This window comes from Meles meles, chromosome 15, assembly GCF_922984935.1.
Source record: "Meles meles chromosome 15, mMelMel3.1 paternal haplotype, whole genome shotgun sequence".
In the NCBI taxonomy this organism is placed as follows: Eukaryota; Metazoa; Chordata; class Mammalia; order Carnivora; family Mustelidae; genus Meles; species Meles meles.
Genome location: NC_060080.1, coordinates 36,151,571 through 36,170,594, shown reverse-complemented (window position 1 = coordinate 36,170,594; position 19,024 = coordinate 36,151,571). Strand labels below are relative to the sequence as shown.

At 48.3% G+C, this 19,024-nt stretch overlaps 1 protein-coding gene across 7 annotated transcripts in view; it reads right to left on the bottom strand.

Moving 5' to 3' along the window:
• Nucleotides 1-4,801: 4,801 nt before the first annotated feature.
• BCL2L11 (BCL2 like 11) overlaps nt 4,802-19,024 on the bottom strand; it is a 46,406-nt gene continuing 32,183 nt past the window's right edge. For 6 of the 7 annotated variants that reach the window (XM_045979261.1, XM_045979262.1, XM_045979263.1 and 3 more), the window contains one exon: nt 4,802-9,221. In XM_045979261.1, coding sequence (XP_045835217.1) covers nt 9,123-9,221 — 99 coding nt within the window. In that variant the 3' untranslated portion in view covers nt 4,802-9,122. Of the gene's footprint in view, nt 9,222-18,151; nt 18,277-19,024 lie in introns of all 7 variants that reach the window. The other variant, XR_006815075.1, reaches the window with a different exon arrangement.

The following is a 19,024-nucleotide window of genomic DNA, read 5'->3' as shown; positions in this document are numbered from 1 at the left end:
AGCCTCCTGCTCTGCCAGGACCTGAGAGGAGGAAGGAGAGTGGTCCTACGTGCTCTGGCAGAGTCACTACCATGACCATGAGCTCGGAGACCCTGCGCAAGTAGCTTAAATGTTTTGTGACTCAGTTTCCTTCTCTGGACACTTGGGGTAATAAGGGCAGTTTCTTCAGAGGACTATTTGAGATGGTGAGATACTCTGAACAGGCCCTCACACATACATGCCCGCGGTTAGCTGTCACTAGGGGTGTCACCACAGGGGGCTCTGGAGCCAGGTGGGCGGTAGGGGAGGCACGGGTGGAGCCATCCATCCCTCCCCATTGCTTCTTCATGCTCCTGAAACAGCTTGCTCTCTGCGACTCCACCAGAGCATTTCATTGGGGTCTTTCTGCTCTCTGCCCGTGAGACCTGGAGCAACACAAGCCCTAGCATGTCCTAGTCTTAAGCACTTTCACACCTTCCTTTGTGCCTGGGATATGGTATATTACTACATACTTGGATTGAACGAATGAATTTTTTAGGAAAACCAGGACCTAAGTTACTAACAGAGAAATGAAGTTGCATAAACCTTCTGATGTCTTTCTGGGCCAGAAGGTCAACAATGGAACCTGACATCTTTAGGGTGTATTTTAAGAGCGGCTGTTCAAGTTCGATCTGGTTTCATTAGCAGATAGGAAGTTATCGTAGAGCTGCTTCTCCCCAAGTCTGCTTTAAGAAGACAAAGGGGAGAGGTTGTGATGATTTTCTCTTGCCGAGTCCCTTCTGGTAACACAGGTATCATATGGCAGAACATTCTAGAAACAAGGAAGGGCCTTTGACATTCTAATATATCTTCTTGGCAATGACTTCCAAAGACTCGGGGGTTGTCTCAGGAAACAGTGTGTTCAGGAAAGGAGATCCCCATGGTAAAAGTTAGGAAAGTTGGAGAATTTTTGCCTTGTCATTTTCCATTCTTCTCACATACCCTATCTGGTCTTGCCCTTGTGGAGAATTTTATCAGTTTGTCACCTCTCGCCTTCTGAATTTGTTTTCTTTAGAGAGAACTCTTTACCACCTTTTTATTCAGCCCTTCCTGACAGGTAGGAATGAGTTAGCGCTTATGGCTGCCAACAATTCTTGGTTAACTCAGCGGATAGAGAACTTAGTGGAGGAGTGGGCACCGGGCTCACAGAACACAAAGCAAGCTGGGAGACCAGGCACTGGCATGCTGGTGGTTGGGCAGCAGAGTACTACGGCTAGGGAATGTCAACATGCCCCATCAGCCTCAAGGATGCCGTCCTCCCAACAGCCCCTCTTTGCCTCGCTTGCTCTAGATTCAAAGAGTGTTACAATCGGCCAAGCTTAGGACATGGGTCCGCCCTCAGCAGGGCCAGGGGCAGGGAGAGTGAGAGAAATTGTGGTGGAGATAAGAAAGGGAGGATGGGGGGTTGGACACTGGATAATCCCTCTCCTCATAAAGAAAAGCTAACGAGAAATGTGCAGGATGAATGGAAGAAAACTCAAGTGTACTGAAATCATCAAACAGCAAACCTCACAGACGGATACAAATACTCCCCACCCTGAAAAACTTCTTGGAAAAATGATAGTGCTCCTCTAAATGCATATATAGTCACCATCATCCCAAACAAGATCCCCTCAGAATTTTTCAAGCTTAAACGGATTCTAAAATGTACGTTTAAGACCAAATGTCAAATGGCCGGGACAATCTTGAAAAATAAGGATAAGAAATGTAAAAACATAAAACTAGAGTAATCAAAGGGGGGCTGGAGGGGTACACAAAATGGGTGGAGGTGATGAAGAGGCACGAGCTTCCAGTGGTAAAGCAGATTGAGTCCCACAGTTGAGCAGTACAGCCTAGGGAATGTCCTCGTGTTGGGGTGACTCTGTATGGTGACAGCTGGTGGCCACAGTTACTGTAGGGAGCATCTTGTAATGTTTATAATTTCGAATCACTCTCGTTGTGCCCCTTAAACTAGTATTGTGTCGACAATACTTCGATTAAGAAAAACCAGAGTAATCGGGATAATGTAGATTAAACAAGATCAATGGAAAAGAACTGAGAAACAGAACCACCTGTACAAAAATTGGTAGATGTCAAATAGCCACTTCAGGCTGGCGGAGAAGGGAGGAGTCTTAGCTGTCTGGGCAGGAGTGTGGGGAGGGGGGTGGGTAAAGTTAGATTCATACAACATATCATTAAAAAAAATCCAGACAGATTAAAAATTATTAAAAAACTGTATAATTATATGAATAAAATGTAATACGTTTTGAAACTTGAGTAGAGGGAAGGTCTTTCAAGATACGAACTATGGAAGCCTAAGGAAGATGAAAGCTGACTTCTAAAGTGGTAGTGAGGGACACCTGGGTGGCTGAGTGGATTAAGCCTCTGCCTTTAGCTCCAGCCCTGATCTCAGGGTCCTGGGATCGAGTCCTACATCAGGCTCTCTGCTCAGCAGGGAGCCAGCTTCCTCCTCTTGCTCTCTTTCTGCTTGCCTCTCTGCCTACTTGTGATCTCAATCTGTCAAATAAATAAAGTGGTAGTGACTACCTCAAATGTACCTCAGGCAGGAAAAAAACACACGACAGAGTAAAACATACATTCCCCAAAAGACATGAGGTAGGATAGTCCCAGCAGCTTTATACGGTCCTAGCCCTAACCTGGTAAGAGCTCAGGGGTCCATGAACAAGGCAATGGACCACGTGTCATCTGTTCATACAGTAGGATAATACTTGACTGAATATAAAGGAAGTTACTGATTATAACTCGGGTCTCAAAAACATGAGGCTGAGCAAAAAAGAAACCAGACACACGCAAAAAACATACCACACGATTCTATTCAAACTATCCACAAAAACTGATCTACCGGTGGGAAAAAAAAAATCAGAACCCTGGTCACCCCTGGGGTGGGATGGGAGGGACTGCCTGGGAAGGAGGAGAGAACTTTCTAGAAGGATGGCAATGTTCCTCATCTTGATGGAGGTTTGGGTGACTGCTTTATCCTTGGTCAAAACGTAGCAAATGCACACTTAATATTTGTGTTTTTTTGTGTTTAAGTTTTATCTCAAAAGAGAAATTTATTAACAAAAAAGAACCAACTCTAAATAATATGTGTGCTGAACTATTTAGGGATGAGTACCGAGGACTACGGTTTACTCTGGAACACGCCGAGAAGTAGACAGATGTGTGGGTGGATGGGCGATGTTAAAAAAAGGTCTAGCAAATTGCGCAAGGTAGAATCTAAGGGGTGGGTGTGTTTTGGTTCTCTGTACAATTCTTTCTTTCAACTTTTCTGTGCGTTCAGAAATCTTGATAATCCAATGTTGGGGGAAAACAGCAACAGACTAAAAGGAAAGCTATTTCCGACCCATGAGAGATGTTTTACTTTACAGTTTTACTTTACTTTACATGCTTTACAGAGCTCATCATCAAAAGAAAAAATGAAAAACCCCACTGAACTGCAAGCAAAGGCCTTGATCAAAAGGCACATGCCAAGAATACCTGAGATCATTCTCTTTGTCAACAGAAAAACCTGAATTCGACTAATAATCCAACTCTTTCTTATCCTCTGGGCTGATACAAACGTGCGGACACTTGGCGGAGAGCGTGAGGGAAAGCAAGCGTTCCCACGTGCTGCTGGTGGCTGGGTGAGCGGAGCTGGGCTGGCAGCCTCTCCCATGTCCACCTCCCTGTACCACCACCACCGCGCAACCCTCCCGCTTGCTGGGGAGGGGTGGCGGGGCAGTCCTGATGACCCAGGAATGCCAGAAGCAGGATACTGGGTGACCAGCACCCTATCTGTTGTGTACTTGATCCAGAAGTCAGAAAGTAGTAGTCACGATGGGAAGATGTGAGACCTCCAGCTAAGTCAGAATCATGTGCAAATTGAAAGCATTTATAGAAAAGACAAAACCAAGGTAGTATAGGTAGACACACAGAGCAACGAAAAGGATCTGGAAAAATTCGGACTTGTGTGTGGGTGAGGAAGGAGGACTGGGGGTGGGAATCCAAGCAAGCTGGGTTTCGAATACACGTGATCTGAAATAAATCTAGACACACACGTATCCATAGGGACGAGACCGTATTTGTGTATTGCTTTGCTTAATTAAAATGAAAAGCATGGAGAGATTACCAGCTTAAAACAAAGCTCAGCCCGTCTTTTAACGTTCCTAGCATTTATTTCAGAGAGAAAGTGGTCAATTACATAATTACTTGTTTCGGATTTTACAGCCTAGACCCCGCAAACCGAGCTTTCATTTCTCTGCCATCCCTCACAGCAGTTCGTAACCCATCTGTGCAGCAGAGCACCCCTAACACTCAGGGAGCCCGCACCAGGAGGCTGGGTTGGTTCACACACAGGGCTCCAGACACACCTGTTGGTGATACCCTCAGCTCTGCAGATGAGTCCTTGCTACCACAGTTGAGCCAGACTCCCCATCTTTTGTTTTTCCTTTCTTCCAACTACGGGACAGGATGGGATGGATGGCGGGACTCTGCCCCAATCACTAATCAATACAGGGCTGCCTCCAGCAACCCCCTACCTGCCCCCCCCCCCCCGGTGCTGAGTCATATCTGACTATGTGGGCAGAAAACTGTGCAGAAGGTCTTGCCAGCCACTTCAAAACTTTTAAGAGTGGTTTGCTTTTAAGTATGCTACACAGAGCTGTCTTCCAGCGAGAACTCCTAAAATCTACACGTAGGTAATGCCTTCCGGGACGATGAAGGGCAGAGGTGTGGGTGTGTGTATTCATAGAGAAGCAGCTGTTTCTCCAGCGCTCTGGGAAACAAACCAAACAGCTCACCGAAAGCTAGTTGAAAGTTTTATTTGTATAAACTTCATTAAGAACATAAAAGATTAAGTTTCTTAAAAAAAATCTGCAGTTATTTACAGCAGTATTGCACAAGTAAAGTGGCAATTACCCTGTCAAAATTCATCAGTGCAAAACACAAGTAAGCCAGGGAAATCGCAAATACAGATGCTACATACGCTGGGTCCTAGGAAACAGGTTAGTGACGGGTCCGTATACAGACAGATCAGTGCTATTTATGAATGTGTACCTGATGAGTTCTGATACAGTAACTAGTGGTCACAGAACCTGGACATACAACTTCAGAGAGCTCCTAATTCTGATTCCCAAGTAAAAGTAGTCAAGTTACCTAGCTGGGAGCTCAAGGGTGCTTCGTGAATACAATGCCGTTGGAAGGAGTCCCCTCAGCTGGTTTAGCGTCGCGTGTGGACCCACCCCTGCACCCACGTGAGCGGGGAGTGGACGCACACAGGCACCAGGCTAAATCAGCAGAGATGCTAGAACCATCTACTGACACGGGACCACCAGGAAGTCTCTCTAAAGCGTCCGTGAGCTTTCACATCTTAACATCCAGTCGAGTGGGACCCCCAACCTCTCTCGAAGCCAACAGAGAAGCAGAAGACAACCTGAAGCAGGCTGATCAAAGGTAGGGACCAAAAGGCTTAGGGCTGGGGGCAATCGGGGGGGGGGGGGGGTTCTGTACAATTAGCTCCTAAAGACCATTAAGCCCACACCTCAAAGCACAGGACACAGCGAGTGGGGGATAATTCAGCTACTCACCGGTTGCCAAAAATGGATTAGTGGCATGAGGTGGTGGTCCTGATGTCCCTCTCCAGGCAGGAGCACTCTGGCTCACCTGTCCCTTTCTCTTGCCCTGCTCAACTCCTGGCAGCACCCCCAGAAGGGGCCCGTTTTTAGTTTTCTGAACTCTGAATTGTTAGGGATACCTGTTCAATGGAAAAGGCTGTCCCAACGGCCAATAATACATTAAAATAAAAATTAAAAAGATATGGGCTGGCCTTAATAGAATATGCACCCACGAGAAGCTGGCTCCTTTGGAATAGAAAGTCACTGGTTATTTTTTGTAGAATTTTGTAGCCGGCCGTATCTATGGTCTTTCACTGATAGCTCAGCACAGACTTCATCATCAGGACAGCAGACCTCAAGAATTTAAACCCATGTGACCAGAAATACCAGGAACCAAAGCTGGAGGGCAGCCTGGAGAAGGGCGTGGGGCTCAAGAGTCACCACCTCAGAGCCAAAGCAATGAATGGTACAGCAGGGGAAGGAGTTGGGGCGGGGGAGCAGGGAGGTCAACACTTTTCAGAACGTAAGACATTAAATAAGCAGGAAATAAATATACAACATTTCTACAAGTTACAGCATTATGAAACAGTAGGACACATTACACAGAAAAAGAATCTACAATATGTACAATCCTCAATTCTGAAAAAGTTTAGTAAAAACAGTGATCTTTACTCATTTACGCTGTACAAAATTTTACAAGAGAGGGAAAGGGAACACAATTGCACACAGACATTTGGCTCAGTTGGTAAGTAAAATGTGACCTCCTAATCTAATAAATAGTCAAAATATATACAATAACAAGAAGGGAAAACAGGAGAAAGTTATTCTCTACGGGGTACACTCTTCTTAATCAAAGGGAAGTTCTGCCTAGTTTTCCTGCAACCCCACAAGGAGCTCTTGGCGAACTCGCTTTGGGGCGGGAGTACAGGTAACAGGAAGAATTGGTCGTGGGACTCTTTTGCATGTGTTTATTGCATTTCTGTGGTAAGTCACAGACACTTTCTACAAACCTCATGGGACAAGAGGTGGTCAAGGCACAAAACCCGCATTCAGTTTCCAAAAAGGGATCTAGTCTTTTTTTTTTTTTCCTACAAAAAGTAAAAGAAATAAACAATAAAAAATCAAAGGTCTACCATAGTAGGCATACCTTCTTCCGCAGGGAGGCGGCGTGATAAACAGGTACGTACAGTACAGAGACATCCAGTCATCTCTCTTCAGTCCTGGTGCAACTTCCTGCTCCTTAATACTACAAATTCATAGAATCTCTGATTTCCTCACAAGTGCTTCTGTGGCCAGCCTGGAGGCCAGGCGGCCACTGAGCCAGAGGTATGCCAGCACGCAGCCCTCAGGCACCATGCCCAGGGAGCTGCAGTATTGAAGAAACAGAGTAAAGTGCTCCAGTCAGAGAGACTGGCACCGAGTATGGAGATCCTGGGGGGGTGGGGCTGGGGGAGGTGCCCAGAACCAAATACGTCTTTGGTGTGTGTGTGCCCAGCAGGTCGACCACCGTCTTACAACCGTGTGGACTTCACGACCCTACCGAGGGATTCGAGACACGTCAGGAACACAAGTTGACACTCAACACAGCTTTAAAAATATTCAAGACCGCAACAAGACTTTGGGGGCAAAAGAAAATCCTAAAAACGGAAGAATATTTGGAATCAAATATCTCTACCTACTGGAAAATGCATATATGCTTATATATACATACATATATATGTATATATATATATATTTATATGGAATTATCAAGATAGAAACGGATTTCCCCACTTAATTACATGAAAACTCTGGTCCTCTACGGGCCCAAAGCAAAACAAGAATGGTTGGCACTGCTGACTTGTTTGAAAAATCACGTTTTTCTCTTAAAAAGCCATTTAAGGATCTGGGGTTTCAAAATTGGAAGTTTTAGGGTTCATGAAATGATCTCTACTTCTCCTCTTTCACTGCTTCCTGATCTCTCTTGGGTCTCCCCGAATTATTTAACGGCCTTTGAAATGACAGACCAACTCATGGACCCTCCAGTCGCCGCACCCCTCCCCAGGCAGATGTGGAGAAAGAAAGAGCTTGCCCAAGAGAGGTGGGTGCACCAGGCGTGGTCCAACAACACCCAACTGTCCCGAGAATAACGGAACAAGACAGACAGACATCTGTCAGAGGCTGAGAGCCCACTTCAGATTTGGGCTCCAATGCAGTGTTTTTACGGTACGGCTGAAGGCAGAATTAGGCCTTCGTTCCTAAGTAGATTTGGGGGGGTGGGAACCAAGTGTCAGGCATCAAAGGCCAGATGAACCTGGAGTTGTATGAAAAGCCTGGAAGCCCCGCCCATGACTTGCGCCAATTCCCTCGAGGGCTGGAGCTCTGACACCTGCAGTCCCACCAGATCAGCGAGCGGGCACGTTCACCACCTGCGGCTCCTGCTGACGGTGCACCTGTGACTGCGGGTGAGTCTGCAACCAGAGAAGCCCACAGTGCCGAGGGACACGGTACCTGTCTGTGCTAGGACTGCTATTCCTTGTTCAGAACACCTGTAAATGACAAGCCCATCAAAACCAGTGAAAACCAACACCATGCATGTCCCAGTGAATAAGCTACCGACAGACAAGCCAACGGGGCTGTGGAGGTCACAGGCAGATCCTTATTCATGCTCTGACCTGGTTCCCTTTCATGATGAGCATACGCTGGACCTCCTGTGTGCATCGGCCTCCCGACAGACCAGAGGAGCATCACAAAAGGAGACGAGGAAAAATACACGAAGAGAGTTTTAAAATTTTGCCAGGGATGCAACTGAATTTAAGGAGGTAAGTAAGTATTTACAAAACGGGAGTGGCATAGCAATACAGGCGGACAACAGACCCTCTGCCCCTTTACTTGGTTTTGTTTCATAAGAACTTATTTGGTATTAATGATTAAAAAAAAAAAAAGCACGTCGCAGAGCCAATGGCAGGGCAGGGAGGGGGCTATCTCATACCTCTCCCCTTTAAAAATTCTGTACAGTAATCTCTAAAAATAAACTAAGGCAGCTTTATCAATTAGCTGGCTCAGTTTCCACTGCAGAGTTTACATAATCCTCTGAGAGTAGGCAATAGGCTCTTAAAATTTTAGTACAAAAATCATTCACGAGTTGGTTAAAAAGTTTCCATTTCCTTTTTGAAAAACCTGTTCTTATTAAAGAAGGTGGAAAAAAAACCCACACCGTGTGTAAACACCATTCTTGCATAAAATCCTGCTCCAAAGAATCATGATTTGTACATTTTTTTTTTTTAAAAGAATCCTCCCTCATTTACATTCACAACAAACTTCCATCAGAAATTTTGCCGTGTGGTGAACAGAAAGGTCAAGTCCACGTGCAGCGCAGTGTCCTCGGATCGCATCGGCCAGCCTTCCCACACGCCCTCTCGGGGGAAGAACCACCAGCCGCACAGCAATGGCACCCCTTAGCCGTGGTGCTGGGCTTGTTGGTCGGAACCAGCGAAATGTCTGCACACATCTGGCCCCGTGAGGAGCCCGTCGTCACTGCAATCTCCACACCAGGCGGATGATGTAACGTAACAGTCGTAAGATAATCATTTGGGGGTGGGCTTCGGCTGCTGGGTAATTATTCAAAAAGACCTGAAACAACAACAGGAAAGCTTCTTAGTTTCTCAGCCCTCATGTTATTTTTGGGCAGGGGAGGCCTGTCTTTAAGCGAACCACCAGTCCCACTGTCGCAGCTATGGAGGGGTACCGCTTTGCGAGCGCGGAAGCTTCCCAGCACGGGTCCTTCCCCTGAGACTGCGAGGCCCGAGTCCTTCCTACCTCCCACTACAGAAGGAGCAGTATGAGCAGCAGCATGCCGACCTGCTTTACAGAAACCCGAAGAATGCTTGCAACCTCAAAGACAGTTTGCTTCTGTAAAAACACACCTATTCTTTCTACGGGCAAGGTCATCACTGGCCAGAATGGCCTCGATCTGCATCCACCTGTGTGCGGGTGCTGAGGACAGCCATCCCCCGATCCACGGGGGCTGGTGTCCTGTGGGAAGAGGTCGGGGTGGAGGGGACAGAGGAGAGGTGTGAAGTGACTGTTTCACTACCCAGGTTATTAACATTCAAATATGCTGACTCCCCCAAGGGTGAATTTCTGGTAGCGCTAGTTTACTTGAGAAACCAGTGATTTGGAGTAATTTGTCCTAAGAAGCTAAATCAAGTGGTGCACCGATGCGTCACGAGGCCTCTGGCTGACTTGGGGGGGCGGTGGGCAGCTCTGCTATGTAAACACGGGTGGCTCAACACAGTGTCCACGGTCACATGCACACACAGGCAGGGTCAACCCCCATCTCCCACCCCACATGGGGAACAAAGAACAATTAAAATTTTTTAAAAAGGCGTCTCTGCCAGTGACCACCATGTTTACGACAAGTGGAGAAACCATTCGAAAGGAAATTGCCAGATGAAAGATCTCAGGGGTCCTCAGGTCTGCCGCAGGGCCCGTCTTTGAGTTCTAATCCATCCTGCCAGTGCATGTGAGGGGGCCATTCAGAGCAGACAAAGGCGGCAAAGGAACACACCTGCTTCTACGCCAGGAGCTACAACCCGTTTCACGATTCAGGTCTGCAGCCCTCGTTTCCTCAGTGAGTCATCAACGCCGGAGACCAGCTAGCTCTCCACAAACCCCCCTTCTCCCTTGGGCAGGTGAAGTGTCCAACACAGCACCGTGAACCCAGGGGCCACGAGTGGGGCTGGGAATGAGCGTCCCCCACCACATGCAAACGCTGCCCGCAGACACAAGCTGCGAGCGGAGGCCCTGCCTGCGACTGTTTACACGAGCTCGCGAGCACTAGTCTGACAGGGTGGGATTGTGATAAGGCCTGGGCATTTCCCGTTCTCCTTCCATAACCAGACTGGAGGAAATCGGCTTTCTGTAAGCGATTCCTGTACAGGCGCTCCGTAACCACAGTCTGTGATTTTTATCTGTTTTACACACAAGATTGCTTTGTTTTGATTTAACTTTCAAAATTACTTTGGTTTTTCTGTGTGAGAATAATTTAGGGGAAGGTTAATTTTAGTTGAGACTAATATTAATAGGTTGAAAGAGGCTTATTCAAAATAAAACCACGACTTACTAAAATGAAGAAAGCGTACACAGGGCTAAGCAATCTCTTCAAGGTGGGAAATCTTGTGTCAGCCAGGTGTCACTCCCAGCCTTGGTGAGACAAGAGAACGGGGTCAAAGTGACTCCAGTAAGGGGACAGGGCCACGTTAGGGACAGATCCCAACTGCTTCCACTCAGCTCATTTTATGTTCCAGAACTGGCCGCGTCTGAGAGAAGAAATCCCCCACCCACCCTTTGAGGACATCGGGTGGATGGCAGTGGCCGTGACGGTTAAGAGTCTCATCACGAGACGAGTCTTTCCAAGTTCTTTAGAGTTCTGCTTCCATCTCAAGTATAAAGGACGTGGGGATGTTCAAAGGAAGCTGGGGAGGGGCGGGGGCCATGGAGGAAATTCTGGCAATAGGAACACCCAATCCCTGAGCAAGAAGACGCTACAACTACTCAGGAAGGACAGCGGGACGCCTACCCTCTCAGGCAGCGCTTGTGACAACACGGCACACGCTTTTTGCTTTTAAGCCAGCGAGAAACTGCTTTTGGACAACATTCAAAGGAGGAAGCCACTACGACTGAATTCCAAGGCCCCGCCAGTCCCGAAAACCCTTGACTGCTGGCATAGCTGGCTGAAGCTGGCACAGCTCAGCATGTATGGTCTGTCGCTCCGAAGCAGCTGGAGGACAGGCGGCTCCTGCTTCCCCCAGATTCGCTGCCCTCTTCACCTGCAGCCGCACGCATCAGCTCATTCACAGGAGCACATGGTAGGTGCCCGGTGATGCCAGTGTGGGGCAGGAGGCACGGGCGCCGGCAGGTGAGGACGCCCAGCCAAGCCCCAGCCAACAGCTCCGAGCACACGTCAGCACAGCCAGCCCGAGATCTCAGTCCTCTGGCCTCCAGGACTGTGAACAAACAGTTCTGTTGTTCAACACCCTCCTCCCCATGGTACTGTTATGGCAGTCCTAGCAAAGGAATATACCTTTTCATGCTTAACGAACATTCCTGGTTCCTTCCTTCCCTCTTTAAGAAAACACTTCTTAGATCAGAGTTGTGTAACGCTGTTTTACGTTAATTCATAAAAGTACTTTAGGAAGATATGTTAATGGGCTGCATTTAGATAAAGGAGATTATTTAAAATAAATATGCTACTAAGTACAAACAATTTATGCAGTGTAGTGATCTCTTCTGCTCACACACGCGCGCACGCGCTCACACACACGAAAAACACAAGTGCTTGAAGTGTAGGGCCCCATCCTGTTGGGTCTTTTATCTCCATGGTTTAGATCAGGAACTATATCCTTTGGGGTAACTGACTTTTATGGCCATCCCATGTGTCCAGAAGAGGACTCCTTCAACATTCAGCTTTGTATCTCCCTCCAGGAACTAATTCTGACAGTCCATGCTCCTGTCTGGGTCAGGGGCTGCAGCCCCTCGGCCTGCTTGCATGGGGCAGGGAATGTGCTGGGGCCTGCCTCGGAAAGCCTGCATCCACTAGGCTCGGTGGGCAATTCCTCTTGTCATCAGCAACAAGTGCAGAACAGCAATGCCCAGCCCAAGGGCCACCGTGGGTGCTACCAACAGTGACAGCAGCCCGGAAGAAAGCCACAGCTGCTGCCCTGTTCCTGGAATCAGGATTCAAGTTCCCACTTTGCAGGCAAAGAACACTTATGCATTCCAGGAAAATGGGAGGCTTGTGCTGAGGTGGAGTCAAGGTGCCAGAAAAGTGCGACAGCATCTCTTTCTATGAAGCTTACACTCTGGTGAGGAACAGCCATACAAATAAAATGGGGTAACAGGACAACAGCAATACACAAGGTAAATGAAATGGCAGAGAAAGCAGCGCCCACCAGAGAGGCAAGCGGGGCCCTGGGATAGCCAGGGCAGGAAGGCCCAGAGCTGGGACAGGCTTCCCTGCTGGAGACTCAGGTGCACTTCTTGGAAGATCTGAGAAGTGCCCCTGGAGACAGTGTTGAGAGCATTCAGCAGGGGATCCCCCAAACAATTCCCTTATGTCCTCACTAGAGGACAGAGGCTCAACCTGGGTGGCATCTGGGGCCCTCTGAGCCACTGTGGCCCTGAAACACAGGACTACCTCCGCCTGCAGCAGCCAGGCACAGGACACCAGCCTCCAGAGGCGTCTGCACGAGGACCCCCTTCAACTTACATTTGAGAGGACCAACCAAGTATCAGAATTCAATTACTATCATAATACGAAAATAATCCGAGCAGAACATCCTCTCCTGCCCAGTCCAGGGAAGCTCAAGAGACCCTGAGCCCAGGCAGTGTGGGGTGGTTGGGATAAGTACCGCACAACTGGAGAGCACAGCTCTGGGGCCAGCTCTGCTCTCCCACAGGCAGAGACGAGCCCAGCCTCTGAGAAGCTGCCCGAAACACACCAGGCCTTCAGACTTGGGGTGCCCTTGCCTGGGGTCCAGAAGAGTCACTCACTGTCATCACTCAACAAAATGACATACCACACACCTTCTCAGTCTTCACAACGAGCTGTGGGCCAGTGTAACTCTCTTCCACATTTCAGAGACGAGGGGACAGACCAAGCTTGTAGAATCAAAATCAAGTCAACTCAGACTTCAGCACAAGAGCTCACTAATCCACACTCCAAAGGCTGGTTCAAACCCCACTGGGTCGAAGGACTCAGAAAGGACAACACATATACATTTGGCATTACTCAAGGGAGCTTAAGCACAAAAATCACAGATAGGCACAGCGCAAAAAACATGAAAGTTAAGAGAGGTAAGAAATGACATCAAGAGAGACTTACCCTGGGAACCAGGGCTGAGGTCTACTGCCAAAGAGCCAGACTTTGGCGAAGAGCTTCCTGGCAGTCAAAGTAATAAGGAAAACATGGCCTGATCCTCACCATTATACCAGAGAGCTCATAAGCAAATTCTAAGAGACAAATGAAAAAGCAAGGAATACCTATAGAACTCTGAGAAAAACAGCAATTTTTAAACTCGCTCAAAAAACCCCTTTCTTACAGAATTCCAACACTGAATACCTAACAGGTCCTTAACCTTTTTTCTTCCTTTTTAAAAGGATGTAATCTTTGAGTGCTAACATGTTAGAAGAGACAGAATTCTGGGGCACCTGGGTGGCTCAGTCGGTTAAGCCACTGCCTTCAGCTAAGGTCATGATCCCAGAGTCCTGGGATTGAGTCACACATCGGGCTCTCTGCTCAGCAGGAAGCCTGTTTCTGTGCCCCCCGGCCACCCCCCGCCTCTCTTTCTACTTGTAATCTGTTAAATAAATAAATAAAATCTTAAAGAAAAAAAAAAAAAGAATTCTGGACTGTGAATTCTTTTCTTTCAATTCAATTCTCTCAATTGAGACTGACAGGGAACGTCTGCCCCAGATCGGCAAGCGGGGATGTGTCACTTGAGTGTCTGGGTGGTGTCTGGTCCCCTGGGGGCCGTCGCGGCATCTTTCAGGACACGGATGGGTGTTGTTGCCATAATCCAAGCTGACCAGGTGGGTGGGTGGAGGGGTGGAGCAAGCTTGAGGATCCTGATGGAAAACCACCTCTACACATTCATTACCTCCATCAATCTAAAGAGTATTTCACACAACAAGTACAGAGGCAGAGATCAGAGAGGAAAAGGGCCCACCATGTGGAGCATCTCTGGGAAGATGCGGGGGTCTCTCCACCTCGGCCCAGATTTTAGAGTAGTTTGACAGCCTCCTGCTTTCAGGTGTCAGGGCGCTGCTGCAGTGCTGCCCAGATTCACTTTCTATTCATCGCCACAGCAACGGGGGGATTTGCATAGCTTGTGCCTAACTCACTCTGATGTCAACACAGCTGTGGAAAGGGTGCCAGGAGCCCCTCCCCCAGACGTGATGCTCCTACAGGCTGAGCAGGAGGGCGCTCTCCCACCTCGGGAGCAGCCGCTGACCTCCCCAGGAGGGGCAGTCACAGAAAAATCCCATCTGTGTGAATCTGCCTCTCCTTTGCTTCTGATGCATCATTTCAAAGAAACTATTATAGCTCAGACTTTCCGCAGACCAAGCGCATCCCCCGCTGACTTGCAGTCAGACCCTGCATTCCCAGGGTTTTCTTCCGGCAGCATGGCGCACACCCTTCTCCCGGGCAGATCTCTGACTTGCTGGCCCTCGGACTGTCACCGGGGACGTGTGGCGCTGCATGGGGACCAATCGCAGAGGAGCCAGAGATAGGTGGGGGGGGGGGGGGCTCTGTCAGACAAAACATGAGCCCGGGAGCAAGAATACACTGCTCCGAAATGCCCCAGCCCCAGAGAAGCGCTGCTGAGACGTAACGCACTGTGACCACAGCCCCAAGCGCTCTGCTCTGGTTCAGCTGGGAGAAGGCTAGCGAAGGATGGTGAGAGCGGCTGCAGACTGCGAGCCTCACCTCATGTGCATCTTCATTTCCTCCTCCAGAGATTAAAAAACCCCAGACAGACCTCTCTGAAGTCCCCCTCCGGGCACCTGCACCTCTGAACAGTTCTGTGTGAATGGCCCGGGTCCTCCCCACCCGCCCCGAGGCAGGCGTGCAGGTGTACCCACCTGCCACAGGCGGATGGAGCGGCAGCCGCGGGCGGCACGTACGGACACCGCCGCACCCAGGGCGATGCCCACCCAGCCATTGAAACACACCCCAGGGCCCCAGTCCCGTCTCCTGTTTGTGCACACCCAGACACAGCACGCATCGGTAGGGCCCAACACAAGCAGGGTGCTGAACAAGTGAACCAAGTCAGCAGCATCTGTCTCAGCTCTGAAGACCAGCTGAGAAATGTTTCAGTTCTAGTGCAGAGAAACCCCAGCATGAGGGGCTAGCGATGACAGCAATTTCTAGCTCTGTCCCTGAACGGGGGTCCCTGTGACCTTCGCTACATCCCTATGAGGCTGAGAGAAAATGGGGCACCTAGAGGATATAATGGATAAAGTAGGATTCAAGGCCTCACCCCAAAGTTCTCACACCTGTCCACGAGCCCTGCTTTCCTGTAAGATCATACTTTATCCCCGAGTTATGGAATGCCCTCGTTCAGAAAACCTGCCATCCACAGTTGCCATCGGGATCAGCGGAACCACGTGCTGTCCCGAAGGTCTCAGGGAAAAACACGAAGGGCTGAAGCCATAAGAAGGACGACCCCTGGATCACAGAGGCTCCAGTGACTCTGCAACAGGGGCATCGGAAGGCTCCTAAAGCCAGAACCCTGAGCTCCCTCCTCAATGTACTAATACACTGGTTTTTCACTATTTGCTCAAACAGTAACAGAATGTGGCTCATTTACTAAGCTTCTATATTCAATTATTGAGGGACTCATAGGAATGTTGTCAGAGAACACACATCTCTGGGTTTATATTCAGGTTATGCTATTCCCAAACAAGACAGCTACCGATTAGATCTCTCCCCCTTGTACATTACCTATAGAACAGTATCATTTATAAAACTAGGAATCGGACAGCACAGGGAATTCACGTCCTGGGAAGGACAGCAGAGGAAGAGTTCAAGTTTATGTATCATGTATGAAAATGCAAATGCGTGACACTTCCACTAAGCTTGTGTTTCCACCTAAACCGGTCTGTGAGCCACCTCCCTTTCCCTCTCTACTTTGTCTGGTTTGATGCTATACTTCAGTTGGCCCACAGTTCAGTCTACTCATGCCTGCACATGCCTGGGACAGAAGAAGTAGGAAGCAAGCAGTATAAACAAAAGATACACTGTTTCTTGGGATCAAACAATGAAAGGGTTTTCATTCACTTCTTGGCCCATCTAGAGGGTCTGTCGTAGCTTCATGTGCTGCTGCTCAATGCAGGCCATGGCCAGGACATCCCCAAGTCACTATCAACCAAGAGAAGTCTACCTGTGCACAGAGCAACCTAGGCTGGACACACTGACTACAAGGTAAATGATGGCAGCCTTGGTAATGGGGAAGAGGAGGAGGCAGACGTTGGGTAGAGGATGGGTCTAATTACCCCAAGAGCACATGTTTCAATGTTCTGAAGGGCCCAGCACATGCTCCACAGATGGGCCTGCACCCTTGGCCCACGGCTAAGAATCCCACCCAAGTGGACCATCCCCTTAGAATGGGCGGTAAGGACACAGCGCTCCATGCCCCCCCACTCAGCTGAATGTGAGCCACTCACCTTCTTCATAAAGCTCAAAACAGAGATCTAGCTTCTCTGAGAAATAATCTTCCCTACAAGTCCTCTGACTTCCACTCTCCCCAGCAATCCTTGAGCCCGGACACAGGGGTGGGGTGCAGAGTGGGGCTGGAAAAGTCACGGCACCGTGTGGGTGTAGGCCATTCAGCAACAGATGACTTCTGGAAGCTCCACCACCCCCATGGGCCCTTGGATTTTGTCCTGGAGCACATTCTAGATGTGCCCGCATGATTGAGGCCCTTTAATTGACAGGTAAAAACGCACCAGAGGCCCACCACTGGCCAGATCCGTGACAATCTGAGGATCAAAGTAAGTACCCAGGATAATAATGCAGAGGAACCTACTGAATTAAACAGGGACCCATGAATATAGGCTGATGAACAGGATAAAAATATAATGGGGAAAGGAAATTGTTCATCCTCTACACACACCTCCTTCCCATTACAAATGGAAACACGCTGGCTTTAGACTGGAAAGTGCCAGCTTTAACCAGAGTCAGCATCACCAGTGACAGGGCCAACGGCCTCCCCGTTGGGGACCTGATGGGAGAGGACAAGATGTCGGCCCTGCCCTACTCCTGCCCAAACACACAACTCGAATCTTATCCCGAGGAGACAACAGACAAATCAAATCAAATTCAGGGAGAATCCATAAAATACCTGTCCTGCCCCTTCAAAAATGTCAGGGTCACAGAGACAGAGGAATAGTTCCAAATCAATGGCATCAAAGCAATACGACAACTAAATTTAACGCATGACTTTAAACTGGATCCTGGGCCAGAAAAAAAAAAACTTCTTTTTTTTTTTTGGTTGTTACTATAAAGGACATTTTTGGCACAACTGGTAAAGTTTGGATGAAGTCCACAGATTACATAACAGTGCTGTCACACTGCTCATTTCCTGATTTTGAGAATTACACTGCGGTTATGTAAGAGAGTACTTATTCTTAGGAAACACACATTGATGGATTTGAGGGCGAAAGAACATCACACCTAGCATTTATTTCCAGAGTCCAGAAAACAACACGTGCACAGGTATAAAAGGGGAAGAACGTTAAAGCAGATACGGCGACACGGGAACGGTGGGGAACTCGGGCGGCAGACAGAAGAGGGTTCTTTGTACTGTTCTTGCGACTTTTAGATGGGAAGTCTGAAATTATTTCAAAACAAAAAGTTACAAAAATACATCAGACTTGGAGCGGTCAAACTTACCAGACAGAGGGGGACACGGGTCGCTCTGCCCTGGCGGGGTTGTTTAGGGGCAAGTACACGGAGTCACAAAAGAAAAGGGGAACATGCACTGGGACTTTGCGCTCACCTGTGCCTCTCACACCTCCTCCTTCAAGGATTCAGACTCCACAGCTCCGTTTCATACGCTTCCCCACTGCCCTTAAGTGGACTGAACACATGACAACTACACGACACCTTCCTCTATTGCTCTAACTGAAAAAACGGGAAAATATCCTGTCAGGCTTCGCAAGGCTCATGGCAGTAAAAGACCAACACTTTAGAAAAGGTACTGTAATAGTATTAAGCAAATAAAGACACTCAATATTTAAAATGCAAGCAACCATTATAAAGCAAGGCGGGGCTGTGCACCACTCACCAAGAAGTGACTCCCCTCTGTGAGACGGCAGATGATTTGAATGTGTGACTTTCCACTACCGCCTCCCATTTTCTCCCCAGATTTCTACCCCCAATGAATGGACACTGTAGACTCTGGATTACTTTTAACCAACAATATCAAGAGGTGTCTGTCGCTTTGGGGGTCACTGCATCACTATCCAGAATCTGGTATTGGAATGGGCAATTCATAACATCTGGAGAATATATTTGCCTTCATTATAGAAAAAACAGGTTATAACCTAGAGTCTGTCCTTATGCCTCCCCCAATATCCCCAGTCTACTTAGAAAGCTAGAGTCCCTTGAATTATTAGTGACCGGATTTTGACACTGGCTCATTTTTTTTTAAAAAGATGCAAAATAAGGTTTACAACCAGAAAACAGTGTGATATCGCAATGAAATTAGCTTAAATTTATTTTACCAAAAGCACTGAGAACAGGTTGCATCTCATTTGAACAGACAGGACCCATGTCCAATATCCTCTTAAACATTAAACTGTGATGTAACCCTGGGAGAAGAGGAGGGGAGGAAGGACATAATCTGCCAGACACTGCTTCTCTCACCTCC